The 13,689-nt window shown below is 40.9% G+C and overlaps 1 protein-coding gene across 2 annotated transcripts in view; it reads left to right on the top strand.

Moving 5' to 3' along the window:
* The window catches only part of GEMIN5 (gem nuclear organelle associated protein 5), a 41,690-nt gene extending 28,446 nt beyond the window's left edge, over positions 1–13,244 (top strand). For both annotated transcript variants that reach the window (XM_036849136.1, XM_036849138.1), the window contains exons 20-28: positions 391–528; positions 1,547–1,694; positions 4,745–4,864; positions 5,390–5,600; positions 6,665–6,919; positions 8,362–8,524; positions 9,160–9,664; positions 11,096–11,192; positions 11,756–13,244. In XM_036849136.1, coding sequence (XP_036705031.1) covers positions 391–528; positions 1,547–1,694; positions 4,745–4,864; positions 5,390–5,600; positions 6,665–6,919; positions 8,362–8,524; positions 9,160–9,664; positions 11,096–11,192; positions 11,756–11,923 — 1,805 coding nt within the window. In that variant the 3' untranslated portion in view covers positions 11,924–13,244. The remainder of the gene's footprint in view (positions 1–390; positions 529–1,546; positions 1,695–4,744; positions 4,865–5,389; positions 5,601–6,664; positions 6,920–8,361; positions 8,525–9,159; positions 9,665–11,095; positions 11,193–11,755) is intronic.
* The last annotated feature ends 445 nt before the right edge of the window (positions 13,245–13,689 follow it).

Raw genomic sequence — 13,689 nt, 5'->3', positions numbered from 1 at the left:
TTATGCTTCCCTAACGCTTTATACATACCTCTTAAACGGCTGCCATCCTGTGGTATGGTAATGGTTAGTTTTACATGTCCGCTAACTAGGTTTTGAGTTCCCCTATTTGCATGTTCACAAACACCCCTCACTCGCATCTGTCACAGGACCCTAAACATACGGTGTCCATTCTGAGTGTCTGAGTGCAAGTAAAAGTGGGTGGGTGGGTGGACAAGTGACTGAGTGGGCTTCAGGCCCCATTATGAACACTCTGGGAAGTGACTTACCCATGAGCCAGTGACTACATATTCTAGGAATTTATTTCTGTCGTTCATCCTGCCTTTCTTTTTCTAGAAGACAGTACAGACAGATGTTTCTGAAACATCTTCCAAATATTTCTCCTCCAAACAGGAAAAGGTCACTTGGAAAACGGCCACCCCGAATTATTTCACCAGCTCATGCTTTGGAAAGGAGATCTAAAAGGTGTTCTGCAGACTGCAGCAGAAAGAGGGGAGCTGACAGACAATCTTGTGGCTATGGCACCAGTCGGTATGTTCTTTTCCACAAAAGCCCTAGCATCTCTAGGATACATCCACTAAAGATAGACATTGTCTTGAAGGACAATTTGGCCGTGTCTAATAATTAAATTTAAAATCCACATCACTTTGACCCAGCAGTTCTAACTGTAGGAATTTAACTGCACCTACACATGCAAAATGGCAGATACATATGGACTGGGATTGCAGTGGTATTTGTAATAGCAAAAGGTCGCAAGAACCTCTATGTCCATCAGTGTAAGACTGGTTAAATCTTGTATATCTATACAGTAGAAACTCCTATAGATACCCAAAAAATGAGGCAGCTCTGTACATTCTGATACAGAACGGAGCTCCAAAATTTAGTAAGTGAAAAGAATCAAGGTATAGATGCACAATAGAGTATTTAATACTGTCATTGATACTTATACATGTGTGGTAATATATTCATAGATTATTGCCAAAGGTTTCAAAAGAAACTAATAATAACGGTTGTCTCCAGGGAAAGGAATTTGGACAAGTTTGGGTAGTAGGGTGCCAGGATAACAAGGAAATTTTTTATGCCATGCCTCATTTTTTAGCTTTTTATTGAAGTATGCCAGAGAGAGAGAGATGGAAGTACACAGGTCATGAGTGTACCTGAATTTCACTAACTGAATACACCCTTGTAACTAGCACCCATATCAAGAAACATAACATTACCAGTACCCTAGAAGCTTCTCTCATGCTCCCTTTCCGTCAGTCTACCTGCGCCCCAACAAGGGTGAGCACTGTCTGACTCCCATACTCATGTACATTTGAATTTTGTACTATTTTTTATGTATTACATAATCAGAGAAACAATTTACGTCTCAAAATGTAGGGATGGGGAGAGGTAGATGAAACAGATGATCAGAGGAAACAACAACTGAATTACTATCTAAATGTTCTGCTTAATGCAGTGACTAACAACAAGCATTTTCAACCCAAATGTACATGCTTTTTTCCCTTAAATCTGCTGTTTTTTTGTTTGTTTGTTTGTTTGTTTTAAGCCGGTTACCATGTGTGGGTATGGGCCGTGGAAGCTTTTGCCAAACAGCTGTGTTTTCAGGACCAGTATGTCAAGGCTGCCTCTCACCTACTTTCTATCCACAAAGTGTATGACGCTGTGGAGCTGCTCAAGTCAAACCACTTCTACAGGTCTGTATGACCCAGCAGGTGAACCAGCAGCTGGATGTAATGTGAAATCAATCTACATAACAGTTCTGTTTCATGATAACCACCATAAAAAATTTATTGTAATTAAACATCTCAAATGCACACAAATGTATGTTCACTAGCTTAAACATCAGTGCACCCACCACCTATACTTAACAAATGTTAACTTTCAGCAATATTTGCTACTGATTTTTTTTTTAATTTCTTTACTGTTAAAGTAATACAAACAAAGAAAAGAGCATGATACAAATGAACAGCTTAATAAATTACTAAGAGAGGAACTTTTTTAAGCCCCACCTGTGAAGTGAGAAGTATAACATTCCAGACTTAGTTGAATTGCCTTTCCCCAATTCTGTCCTCATTCCTTCTCTAGCAGTAACCACTCTTCTGAGACTGGTGTGAATCCTTTCTGTTCAAGTTATTATTCTTCCACTACAGTACATATTTAAGTACAGAAAACAAAAGCAACAAAATATTTCTTGTAGACAGCATACAGTTGGGTCTTGTTTTTTATCCAGTCTGATAGTCTCTGCCTTTTAATTGGAGTGTTTTAATGTAAATATTAGTGCAACTGATTTAAATCTACCATCTTGCTATTTCATTTCTTCTTTTCCTGCTTTCTTTCAGATTAGTTAAATATTTTTTTATCTCCACTACTGGCATGTCAGCTGTATTTATTTTTTTTAATGGTTACTTTAGGGTTTATGATGAGCATTTTTAACTTATCAGTTTACCTTCAGATAATACTGTACCACTTCTTGCATACATCATACTTCTTTCTTTCTTCCTGTCTCTTCCACTATTGCTGTCATATATTTCACATACTATATACATGTTATAACCCCACATTACAGTATTAGAATTCTTGCTTTAAACAATTACCTTTAAGTTTTTAAACATTTTCTTATATTTGCCCATATATTTATTTCCAGCACTTTCCATTCTCTTACGTAGATCCAAGTTTCCAATTGCTGTTAATTCCTTCTTTCCCGTGAAGAACTTCAACTTTTTTTTTGTAGTGTGGTCCCGCTGGTGACATATTCCATCAACTTTTGTTTGTCTATAAAAGTCTTTAATTTTGCCTCTATTTTAAAGGATCTTTCAGTGGGTGTAGACTTCTAGATTGGAAGGTTCTGTCATTCTGTGCTTCATAGATACCATTCCATTTTTTCTTGGCTTGCATTGTTGACTTGACTACTGCATTTATTCTTATCTTTGTTATACAGGAACTATGTCTTTTTTCTCTGACTGTTTTTAGGACTTTCTCCACCACTGATTTTCAGCCATTTCATATGATGGCTTTGGTGAGACTTTCTTTTTATCCTATTTTGGTGTGTTGTCTTCCTTTAGAGAATGCCGGACTCTGTTTTGGCAAGCCGTAAAGTTACCTGCAGATCAACTTGATCTTTTCCTGGCTGTTTTAAGCTTTCTTAGGGCAAGTTCAGAGAAATCCATACTCTAGAATTAGTTTGCCCTCCTGCCTTCTGGTGTCTTTACTGAATGCCTTGTGTAAGTCAACAAATCAGAACTCAAATGTCTGGGTGGTCAAAACTCGTAGGTCTCCACACCCTGAGTGAGCCCTGGGAATTATTCAGCTTATCGTTCCCTGATTATTCTTTGTACAGCCTTAAGGACTTTCCTACATATGCACAGCTTTGTGTTCAAACCAGAGACTCAACAGGATCCCTAAGCACCGTTGTGGAGCTCTTTCTCTGGACAGCTTCTTCCTTCCTACTCTCCTGCCCCACAAATTCCAATCGCTTCGTCTCCCCTCAGCCCTGACTGCTGAAGCTCTGCTGGGATTCCTTCTGGGAAAATGGTTTTAGGCAGAAAGCCAGGGCCATGATTGGGCTCACAACATTTGTTTCCTTCTCCCCGGGATGACAGTCCTGTGCTGCCTGGTGCCCAATGGCTGAAAACAGTTGCTTCATACCTATTTTCCCCAATGTTTTAATTTTGCAACAGGAGGATACGTCTGGTCCTATTTGTCACTCCATCATGGCTGGAAGTAGAGGTCTCAAATTATGTACTTCTTAAATATTGCTGTGTCTAAATCACCTTAGTCTAAAACACTTTTATTCCAGCTACGACTTTATGTTAGCTGCAACTCAGAAGTTGTATGTCATTTGGAAAATAGTAGTTCAGTCAGTTAACACAGATCCTCCAAATGTTAACACATCTCACTATAAAATATCAAAAAAAAATCACATTCCTTACTTCATCAGAAAAGTCTTTAACTTTGGGGAAGCCGTCAAGCTCACAGTGGCAGGCACAAGTTTCCTAAAACTCTAATTTTCACCTGAAAGCTCAAATTTTATCATTGGCAACAGTACTGTTGGTTGTTTTCCGTGAAATGACAGGCTTACTTTGTTCATTTTTGAGAAAACATCTGCCAAATACTCAACACTAAATAACTATAGTTTGTTAGTCATTCTTTCAAGAAGCAATGAGATTCCTTCAAAATAAAAGCAACTAGTTCAGCTTGCAATTCGTTCATATAAGTTTTTCATAGAACCATTGTACTTTGGAATTCAGCAAAGAACACAAAATGTTCTTCCCATTTTGTCACACAGAATATTAACAGGATGTGCAGGATTTTGTGAAATTCATCATTTTTCCTTTTCAAGGAAATTTACCTTTTTTTTTTTTAACGATAAGGGCCACTAACTGGATTCTTGCTCCAGATGCCAGCAGTTTACCCACCATTGCTTTCGCATAATCAGTACAAATGTCAACACACTGAGAAAAGGCAAATAACCTCTTGGCATTATTGTGAAAATAGTCTTGACCTCATGAACCCCCGAAAGAGCCTTTGGAACTCCGGGAATCCACAAACCACACTTTAAGAACTGCTGACATAGGTGAAGAATTGAGCACAGCATGCAGTTCTAACTTGCCCTGTGATGCAGGAATACAGTTTTTTTATGGGAAGTTGGAACAAGACAGACAACACAAAGGGAATGGCTTATCCTACCTTGCAGTCCCTCCTAGGGCCTCTTTCAGATTGCCTAATTACCTATTCTTGCCTCTAGGGAGGCTATTGCAATTGCCAAGGCCCGACTGCGCCCAGAGGACCCGATCCTGAAAGACCTGTACCTCAGCTGGGGAGCCATCCTAGAAAAAGACGGCCATTATGCCTTAGCAGCCAAATGGTAAGTCTGAGGGAAACAGGAGTGCACCCAAAGAAGAGCTTCTGAAAGAGCTGGACAAGGATGGAAGAAAGAAGTTTAGAGGTGGGGGTGAAGTAACTAGCAAATTAAAAAGCGTATACGTATTAAAGCCAGCTTCATAAGATTCATCAGGATCTACCTACTTGGTATTTATGTAAGTCACCATAACTTCAAGAAATCCAAGTCGTCAACTTGGAAATCACTCCTTTCTTTAGGGATGTCTTGTATCATTAAATATGGGAAATGGGAGGGAATGATTCCTTTGCTTGGGTTCAACTCAGCAACTGCTGAAGTTCCTTTATCTCCTTAACCTGTATAATGCTGCCTCTTCAGCTTCTGCTGCACTGGCCTCAGCCTTCACAGGGACAGCCACAGGTAATGACACACCTGGGACCACAGGAAGGCACGCAAGGCAAAGTGGACAGAAAGAAATGATTCGACCCTCTGGGGAGCAGGAGTAGGCGATCTGTTTATGACACTTTGCTTGAGTTTTCTTTTGTATCTTAGCTATTTAGGAGCCACTTCAGCTTATGATGCAGCCAAAGTTTTGGCCAAAAAGGGGGATGTGGCATCACTTAGAACGGCTGCAGAGTTGGCTTCCATCGTAGGAGAGAATGAGTTGTCTGCTACCCTGGCTCTCAGATGTGCCCAAGAACTGCTTCTGGCCAGGAACTGGGTGGGAGCCCAGGAAGCCCTGCAGCTCCACGAAAGTCTGAAGGTTAGTCTGTTACTGCCTCTCCGGCTTTTAAGAGGGATGAGCCCCAAACCCTTTTCTAGTCAGATTCCAAGTGAATTACCCAGTTGCACAAGCTGTACCAATTTGTTAAGTATCCTTAGAAGTGTCCAGCAAGCCCTGGCCATACTATCCCATTTAAGTACTGTGGCTTGTCAGTTGCCACATTCAGAGTAAAAGATAATGTGGTTATTGACAGTAATTCCCACTGCTTAGCAGTCGAATAGCCTTTAGTCAGTTCAGCCCCTGTGTTGCTTCATTGATGTCATCAGCACAGAAGTGAAGAGGAAGAGGGTCTGCTTTGAAGAAGATGGATTGGCTTTAACAGAAATCATGGTGCTCTGCCTGTAGCAGCCGTCTTCAGCTATAAGCTGTAATCCTGCCTGTATGAAACAGAGACCTTCCCAAGCTTAAGTGAGAAAATATTATAGGGATACACAAGGAATCTCACGGCAACTGAAAACCCAGCAAAAGTAGGGATTTTTTTTAGGCCTCTTCTCTGTGCTCTCTTCTCTTCCAGCTGATTCCCTCTGTTAAACCTACTTGGATATAGCCCCTAACCACTCCCCCAGCTCTCAGATCTACACAGCTTGTCTGCTCCAGCACCTTCTGCCCACGATGCTTTAACTTCTGTATGCCTTAATCTGAAGTTTGGGCAGAGAAAAGAACTAGATGAGTCCAGCCCATCTTTTCTCAAACTGGGCCACAAGTCTTAAGTGGCTGGCCTGCATGTGGCTGAAATTTCAGTGAGTAGGGCTATAGCTGGGGTGTCATATTACAAATATGGTTGCTAAAAAAAAAAAAAAGTAATAAATATGGTTGCTTGAGCTCCAAGAGCTGTGGGTAGGAATCCCCCAAAAGGCATTTGGAAAAACTGTCTGTTAGATCACCTCTTTTCCCCCTCCCACAAGACTCACTGGGCTGGCAGCACACGGAGGGGAAGGCTGCTGCAGATGCAAAGGGGGGGGAATCTGAGAGACTGGGGAGAGCTCTAGACAATGGAGCACTTCCCTGCATAACACCTCCTCTCCTTTGCTATTGGGTTCCAGGGCCAGAGACTGGTGTTTTGCCTTCTTGAGCTACTGTCCAAGCACCTGGAGGAAAAGCAGCTTTCAGAGGGCAAAAGCTCCTCCTCTTCTTACAATGCTTGGCCCGCAGGCAGCGAAAGGCCCTTTGTGGAGAGGGTGACTGCAGTATGGAAAAGCGCCTTCAGCCTCGACTCCCCAGAGCAGTACCAGGCAGCATTTCAGCAGCTGCAAGATATCAAGTACCCATCTGCTACAAGTAACACTCCCTCCAAACAGGTACCCCTTCTGCATGAGCTTTTGATATTAATCACTCAGTAGGCTAAGACTTCTCTAATCCATGTCTAGTAATAATAAGGAAACATGTAGAATGCCAGTTTGTATTTCAGAAAAGATTAAGCCAGGCCCAGGAAACCTGGAAAGATCCCTTCAGATTAATTAGAGCCCTTTATCTTTAAAGTTAGTCTTCAATCAGTATTCCCTTCTAAAAGAAAAAGAAAAAAGTCTAAAAACAAAGAAAAGTACAGAAACTAATATAATAATAAGTACCCATCAATTAGAATTAGAACAGATGTTCACATTTTGTCATTTTTGCTTCATGGAGTCTTTTGGTTTTGTTTTGTGTATTCTTTTGCTTTTGGTGAAAGAATCAAGTTGAAGTCCCTCATGTTCCCTTCCCCAGTGCCATTTCCCTGCCCTAGCTCACAAAAATTTCAGCCCCTGCATCAGACCACATGTGTTATTTTGTGGCTTCCTTATGTGATCGTTGTTTATAAAATCTTAAACATACCTGTGCACGATGACACCCAGCAACCCCATTGCTTAGATATTTCACTAAAAGAAGTGAACCCAGGTGTCTACACAGTCTTGTACAGAAATGTTCATGGCAGCTTAGTTCATAATAGCCAAATAGAAACAACACAAATGTCCATGAGCTGGTGAATGGATATACAAACTGCAGTATATCCATATAGTGGAAAACTATACTATGCAACAATAAAAAGGAACAAATTACTAATGCAAAAAGAGTATCAGTGAATCTTGAAAGCATTATGGTAAGTCAAAGAATCAAGTCACAAAAGACTACATACTCTACTGTTCCATTCATATGAATTATAGAAAAGACAAAATTATACTGGCAAAAACTAGATCAGTGGTTGCCAGGGGATGGGGAGAGGGGAGTTGAATGCAAAGGGGCACAAAGGAGTATCTTACAATGAAAATGTTCTATGTCTTGAGTTTGGTGGTAGTTACACCATATGTATGTGTGTGTGTATATATATATATGTATACATATATATATACACACACATATATATTTATTTGTCAAAACTCATCAGATTGCACACTTAAAATTGATAAATCTTAATTACACTCCAGATTTTTTTTTAATTACAGCTTTTAATTCAAGAAACTCACTTTTTGTTTAATTTTTTAAATTTTGTTTTAATTTTAATTTTTTGTTTTAATTTGCATTTAGCAAATGTCAAGGCATTTTCTTAGCATGAACAGACTTTAACACCAGACAGTGTATGTTGCTGTACAACTAAATATGAAAGTTTCCAATGAGGAAGCAAAAATGGGTGGTGGAGATAGGAGGACCTTTCTTAAATGTGGACTGTGTGTACTTCCCAAATGCAGTTAATAGGAACATTTCTGGTGTCATTCCCAGTGCCTGATGTGAGAGGATGTTTAACTGAGACTCTGGCTCCTCTCTGCAGCTCCTGCTTCACATTTGCCATGACCTGACCTTGGCAGTGCTAAGCCAGCAGGTGGCCTCCTGGGACGAAGCTGTGGAAGGACTGCTTCGGGCTGTGATCCGGAGCTACAACTCAGGAAACTTCACCATCATGCAGGAAGTGCACTCAGCCTTTCTTCCGGAGGGTAAAAGACCCCCAGCTCTGCTGGAGCACACCCACTAAAGGATGATATAACCACCGCCAGTGTTGTGGCACCAGGAGTACATAGGTTATTGAAAGACAGACATGGGCCATTGTGTCATTTAGTAGAAAGTTTGAATTCTCTTACCCAACCTCCTTAAGAGGTAGCCAGAATGACTAAGCTGTTTTCCTTTACCTGGTCCTACCTACCTACCTACCTCACTGCCTCCTATATACTTTCCTACACACAGCTCTAGAGAAATAGCAATGTGCTCACAAGTTATTAAGAATGGAGAAGACATTCCTTGAGCTGCACAATTAGTCACTAACCTAAAACACTGTGGTTTTTCAGAGACACAGTGGGATCTTACCCCCAGAGCCTTCAGTGGGACAGATGAAATACTTCTTTTTCTATCATGCTTTAAATGGCCTGTAGCAATGAGGACACTGCCTTAGGCCAAGACATGTTTAGCTCTGGTTGGCTTCTGGTGGAAAGCATGTGGTCCCAGGGATCACTGCTGTTCTGTTTCTTGGGATCTGATCTGCCTCTTGGGTGATAGGAAACAACATGCGGGCAGGAAGCCAGATTTCTGACAGATAAAGAAATGAACAACCCTAAATCCTCTTCTTCTCTCCTAGGCTGTGACCACCTAAGAGACAAACTGGGTGACCATCAGTCCCCCACCACACCAGCTTTCAAAAGTTTGGAGGCCTTTTTTATTTACGGACGTCTGTATGAATTCTGGTGGTCTCTCTCCGGGCCTTGCCCCGAATCCAGCGTCTGGGTAAGGGCTGCTCACAGAAGGACAACCTCTGTTGAGCAGAGCCAACAGCTTGACAATGTCAGCCCTGAAGAAACTGACCCCAAAGCTTCCCAGCCAGAGCCAAGCAGGACTCTAGAACTAGACCTGAGACTCACAGAAGAAGGTGAGCAAATGCTGAACGCCTGTAAGGAGCTCTTTTCAGAAAAGCACGCTGGTCTCCAAAATGCACAGAGAACCATTGCTGAAGTCCAAGAGACCTTGGCAGAAATGATCCGCCAACACCAGAAGAGTCAACTTTGTAAATCCACAGCAAATGGCCCTGATAAGAATGAACCTGAACAGGAAGCAGAGCAGTCCCTCTCTAGTCCTCAGAACCAGTGGTAAGTACTGATTCAATACAACATGGAACTAAAATACCCTGCTGGATTCTCACATAGTACTTGATGAGACTGATCAGGTCACTTGGAAGCACCACAATGCAGTCATTAAGGCACAGGCTTTGAAGTCACATGTGGGGTTCCAATCCTGGCCCTGTTCAGTGACCTCAGGCAGGAGTCTTAATGTCTCTGAGTTTTAGTTCCCTCATCCATAAATGGAGTACCAACTCCACCCTTGCTTGTTTTGAGAATTAAACAGAATCACAAATATTGTTAATAACAACAGTACAATAAAACCCTACTTTTGTGCAATAGATTCCTAAATAATCCATCATGTAAAATAGGGAGTTGCGTTATTGCATCATTAATGAAAACCATTGATTTTCTTTTTTTTTTTTTTTTTGGCCGTGCTACGCGGCTTATGGGATCTCAGTTCCCCAACCAGGGATTGAACCCGCACCCTCGGCAGTGAAAGCAGAGAGTCCTAGTCCTAACCACTGGACCGCCAGGGAATTCCCAAAACCATTGTTTTTCAATTGTTCAGTACTATCCCAAAAAATACACAAAAAGGGTAGTGTACAGAATTACACACTAAACTGTACAAAACCCCAAATGATCAGATTGCTGCAGCATCCTAATCATTTCCATTGAAAATAAGGGCCAGGTAGATATAGATGATTATTAATCACTTTAGAGCCCTTCTGCATTATCACAGGGCACTTCGCTATGGGCATTTGCAGTGATTAACAGTTGCTGATTAGTTGTTATGCCGAGTGCCTTTACCTTGATTATGTCCCCCCCAGCACAGGGCCTAAAATACAGTAACCAGCACAGTCAATAAACTTACAGCTATTATTACTAAACTTTTAAAAATTAAAATTACATTTGTTGCTCTAAAAATACTACGAGTGAAATCTTGAGTCAGAGTTTTGAGTTACTTCTCTAGTGAGCTACCACACTCTAGGCAGCACTTTATGTTTGGTTTTAGTAACAAGAAAAACACAAAAAAGTTCTCTAACCCAGCGGCTCTTAACCTTTGGATCAGAGGGCCCCTTTGAGAAGCTTAAGACACCCTTCCCAGAAAAATGTGCATCCATACACCCTGAGGGTAGGAACCCCGGCTCTGTCTAACCCATTCCCCAGAGAAATCCAGGCCCTTTGCATTTGGCTGCAGATTGAATCCCCTAAAGGTCCTTAATTTTCATTGGAGCTCTATGTCTAAGAAGTGGGGATTTGGAAAGTGGTGAGGAACAATAATGCATTTTGAAAATTTTATATCACATCACATTAAATTCCCTTCTCTTAGCCTTTGTATTTAAAGATAAGAGATAAAGACCCAGGTGACAAAGTAATTTTATTTACAGGATAATAGATTTAAAAGTTACGTGGGGCAAGACATATAACTTGTGCTTTTATTATTATTATTATCACTAGTAAAGAAGAAAAAAATGAACCAGTTTCTTTGCCTGAATTAACCAAAAGGATTACAGAGGCCAATGAGAGAATAGCTAAGTTCCCTGAGAGTATTAAGGTAAGATTTATATAGCAGTTCATTTGGTAAAACATTACTTTTTATGTTATCAATTGACTACACCAAATTCTTTAACGTCATCTGAAATCTGTACGCATTTGTATGTGCTTAAAAATTGAAGATCCAGTTGCCTTTGGTGAGCTAAAATGTTTTGTGAGAGTAGAATTATTGACACCACAAGCAATTTTATACCTTAGCCTTCAGAGAAATCTAACAAATTTTCTAATTACGAGGTAAAGTAAAATTACAGTTGGTACCATGTATTTGATCGCTTACAAATGGATAGGTATATTTGGATGTGGCCCTAGTAGTAACAGAAGCATCATGTTTTAAATTCATTTGAGTAGGGCTCTAGGAAAAGATTGTATCATTTGAGAGGGACATCTCAGTTTTGAGTTTCATCTCTCCTTAGAGTAACTGATGAAGTCTTAGGAGAGAAATGGCTCAACCGTGCCAGAGAAGTGTCATTAGATAAGATTTGAGACACTCATGCCTTCTGTGCAGGTGTTTGTGGCTTTTTTTTTTGCAAATGCTTCCTTGTTTATCCCTGTGTCATCTTTCAGACCTGGCCCTTCCCAGATGTGCTGGAGTGCTGCCTCATCCTGCTTCACATCGGGTCCCAATATTCTGGCTTCGTGACCCAGGAAATGCAGCAACAGGCTCAAGAGCTCCTTCAGAAATACGACAGCACTAAAGTTTACAAGCGACACTACCAGACCCTGTGCATGTGAACTTTCAAGGACCTCTAAGAAACTGTGCCAAATTCAAAACATCCAACACCTTTCAGCTCTGCATTTACACCTCGCCAGAGATTCACTTTGATCCCTACATGTTTCTGCAGTGATCCAAATAATACAAATGAGAGTCAAGTTTCAATCAACTCTACACTTAAACACAATGAAATCTGACTTTGGACTCAATTGTGGTTTCCTACTGGAGGAAAGATCATGAAAAGCCAGCAGTAGTTACTCAGAACTAACACCTGCAAAGTGATTGTTGATAATCTCTAAAGCCTTATGCAGGTTTCACCCAAAGAGGAGAAACTTCTTTTTTAATCACCCAAAGTGTTACATTCTTAAACACAAGCTACCTTTATAAATGCTTTGCCTGACCATAAACATGTACACTCTTGTTGGAGGGTAGAGATTATGTCTTCCCTTTACTATTTTACCCCTAGCACTCACTTAAGAGTGTCTAGTATCTAATAGGTACATAATGGAAACTTTAAACTGAGTAAGTTGGGAAAATGAAAGAATGCTCATTAATAGCTTAGACTTAAAGGACTCTAACCTGAGCTCATTGATACCAGCACTGGCTGACAACTAAGGCTTGTGATTGGTAGTCGACCTTACTGCGTTAGCAGAACACAGGAATTCAAGAACATCTGGCAGTACAACAGCACCCCCCTCAGCCACGATTTCACTTTCCACAGTTTCAGTTACCCCCAGTCAACAGCAGTCCAAAAATATTGAATGGGAAATTCCAGAAATAGACAACTCATAAGTTTTAAACTGTGGCCATTCTGAGTAGCACGATGAAATCTCACGGCGGTCCCACTCCGTCCTACCCAGCACATGACTCATCCCTTTGTCCAGCATACCCATGCTGTATACACTACCTGCCCATTAGTATAGGAAAAACACAGAGCATACATTATAGGGCTCAGTACTACCCAGGGTTTCAGGCCTCTACTGTGGGTCTTGAAACATAACCCCCACAGATAAGGGGAGACTACTGTATATGGAGGGGCTGAATTACACCCATAGTTAGTATTCTCTTGGTTACTGCTCAGTACCATCCCTTTCTGAGGATGACCACTAACACAGCCCTACACACACTCACATATATACAAGGCAAAGTTCTTTACAGTTCTACTACACTTGTGCCCCTTCTTTAGCACCACTTTAATAAGCTGTTTCTTATCTCTCCCATGCAATGAGCACACCCCTACTCAACACTGAGTTCCTCAACCCTTCATCTCAACATTTCTCCTGACATGTCAGTAAGCCTGCTGTCAACTGTGGCAAAAATAAACACCTATTTTAATCCAAATTTGTTAAGGATATATGTGTAGGGCTCAGTCACCAGCATGCGAAAGCACCTTGGTTGAGAACCACTGACCTATGCTGCTTTACCACAAATCTTAACGATAAATATATCTCTTCCAGTATGTGAACATCCCAGTCAAAATCCTAGATCTGCTCCTGTACCTGACTTACAATCCCACATTTTTGGGCCAATAGAAAGGATTGGAAACAAAGTCCTGAACCAAGTCTAGGATATCAGACGTTCAATTTATCCAAAAGAAGTCCACTAATTAATAAGTGGATCTACCGTATATAATGGAGTAGCACCAGGAAGTAGAATTAAAACTGATTTCCTAGTAAGGCCCAATAATCAGCGAGGCATATGAAGTAAAGAGACAATTCCGTTTACACAGCTGCTCATTAAAAGCTTCCTACAAAGTGAGACATTTTGTATGCAAGCCAACTTGTGG

This window comes from Balaenoptera musculus, chromosome 3 (genome assembly GCF_009873245.2).
Source record: "Balaenoptera musculus isolate JJ_BM4_2016_0621 chromosome 3, mBalMus1.pri.v3, whole genome shotgun sequence".
Taxonomy (NCBI): domain Eukaryota; kingdom Metazoa; phylum Chordata; class Mammalia; order Artiodactyla; family Balaenopteridae; genus Balaenoptera; species Balaenoptera musculus.
Note: the sequence above shows the minus strand (reverse complement) of the source record. Positions and strands in the feature narration are given on the sequence as shown.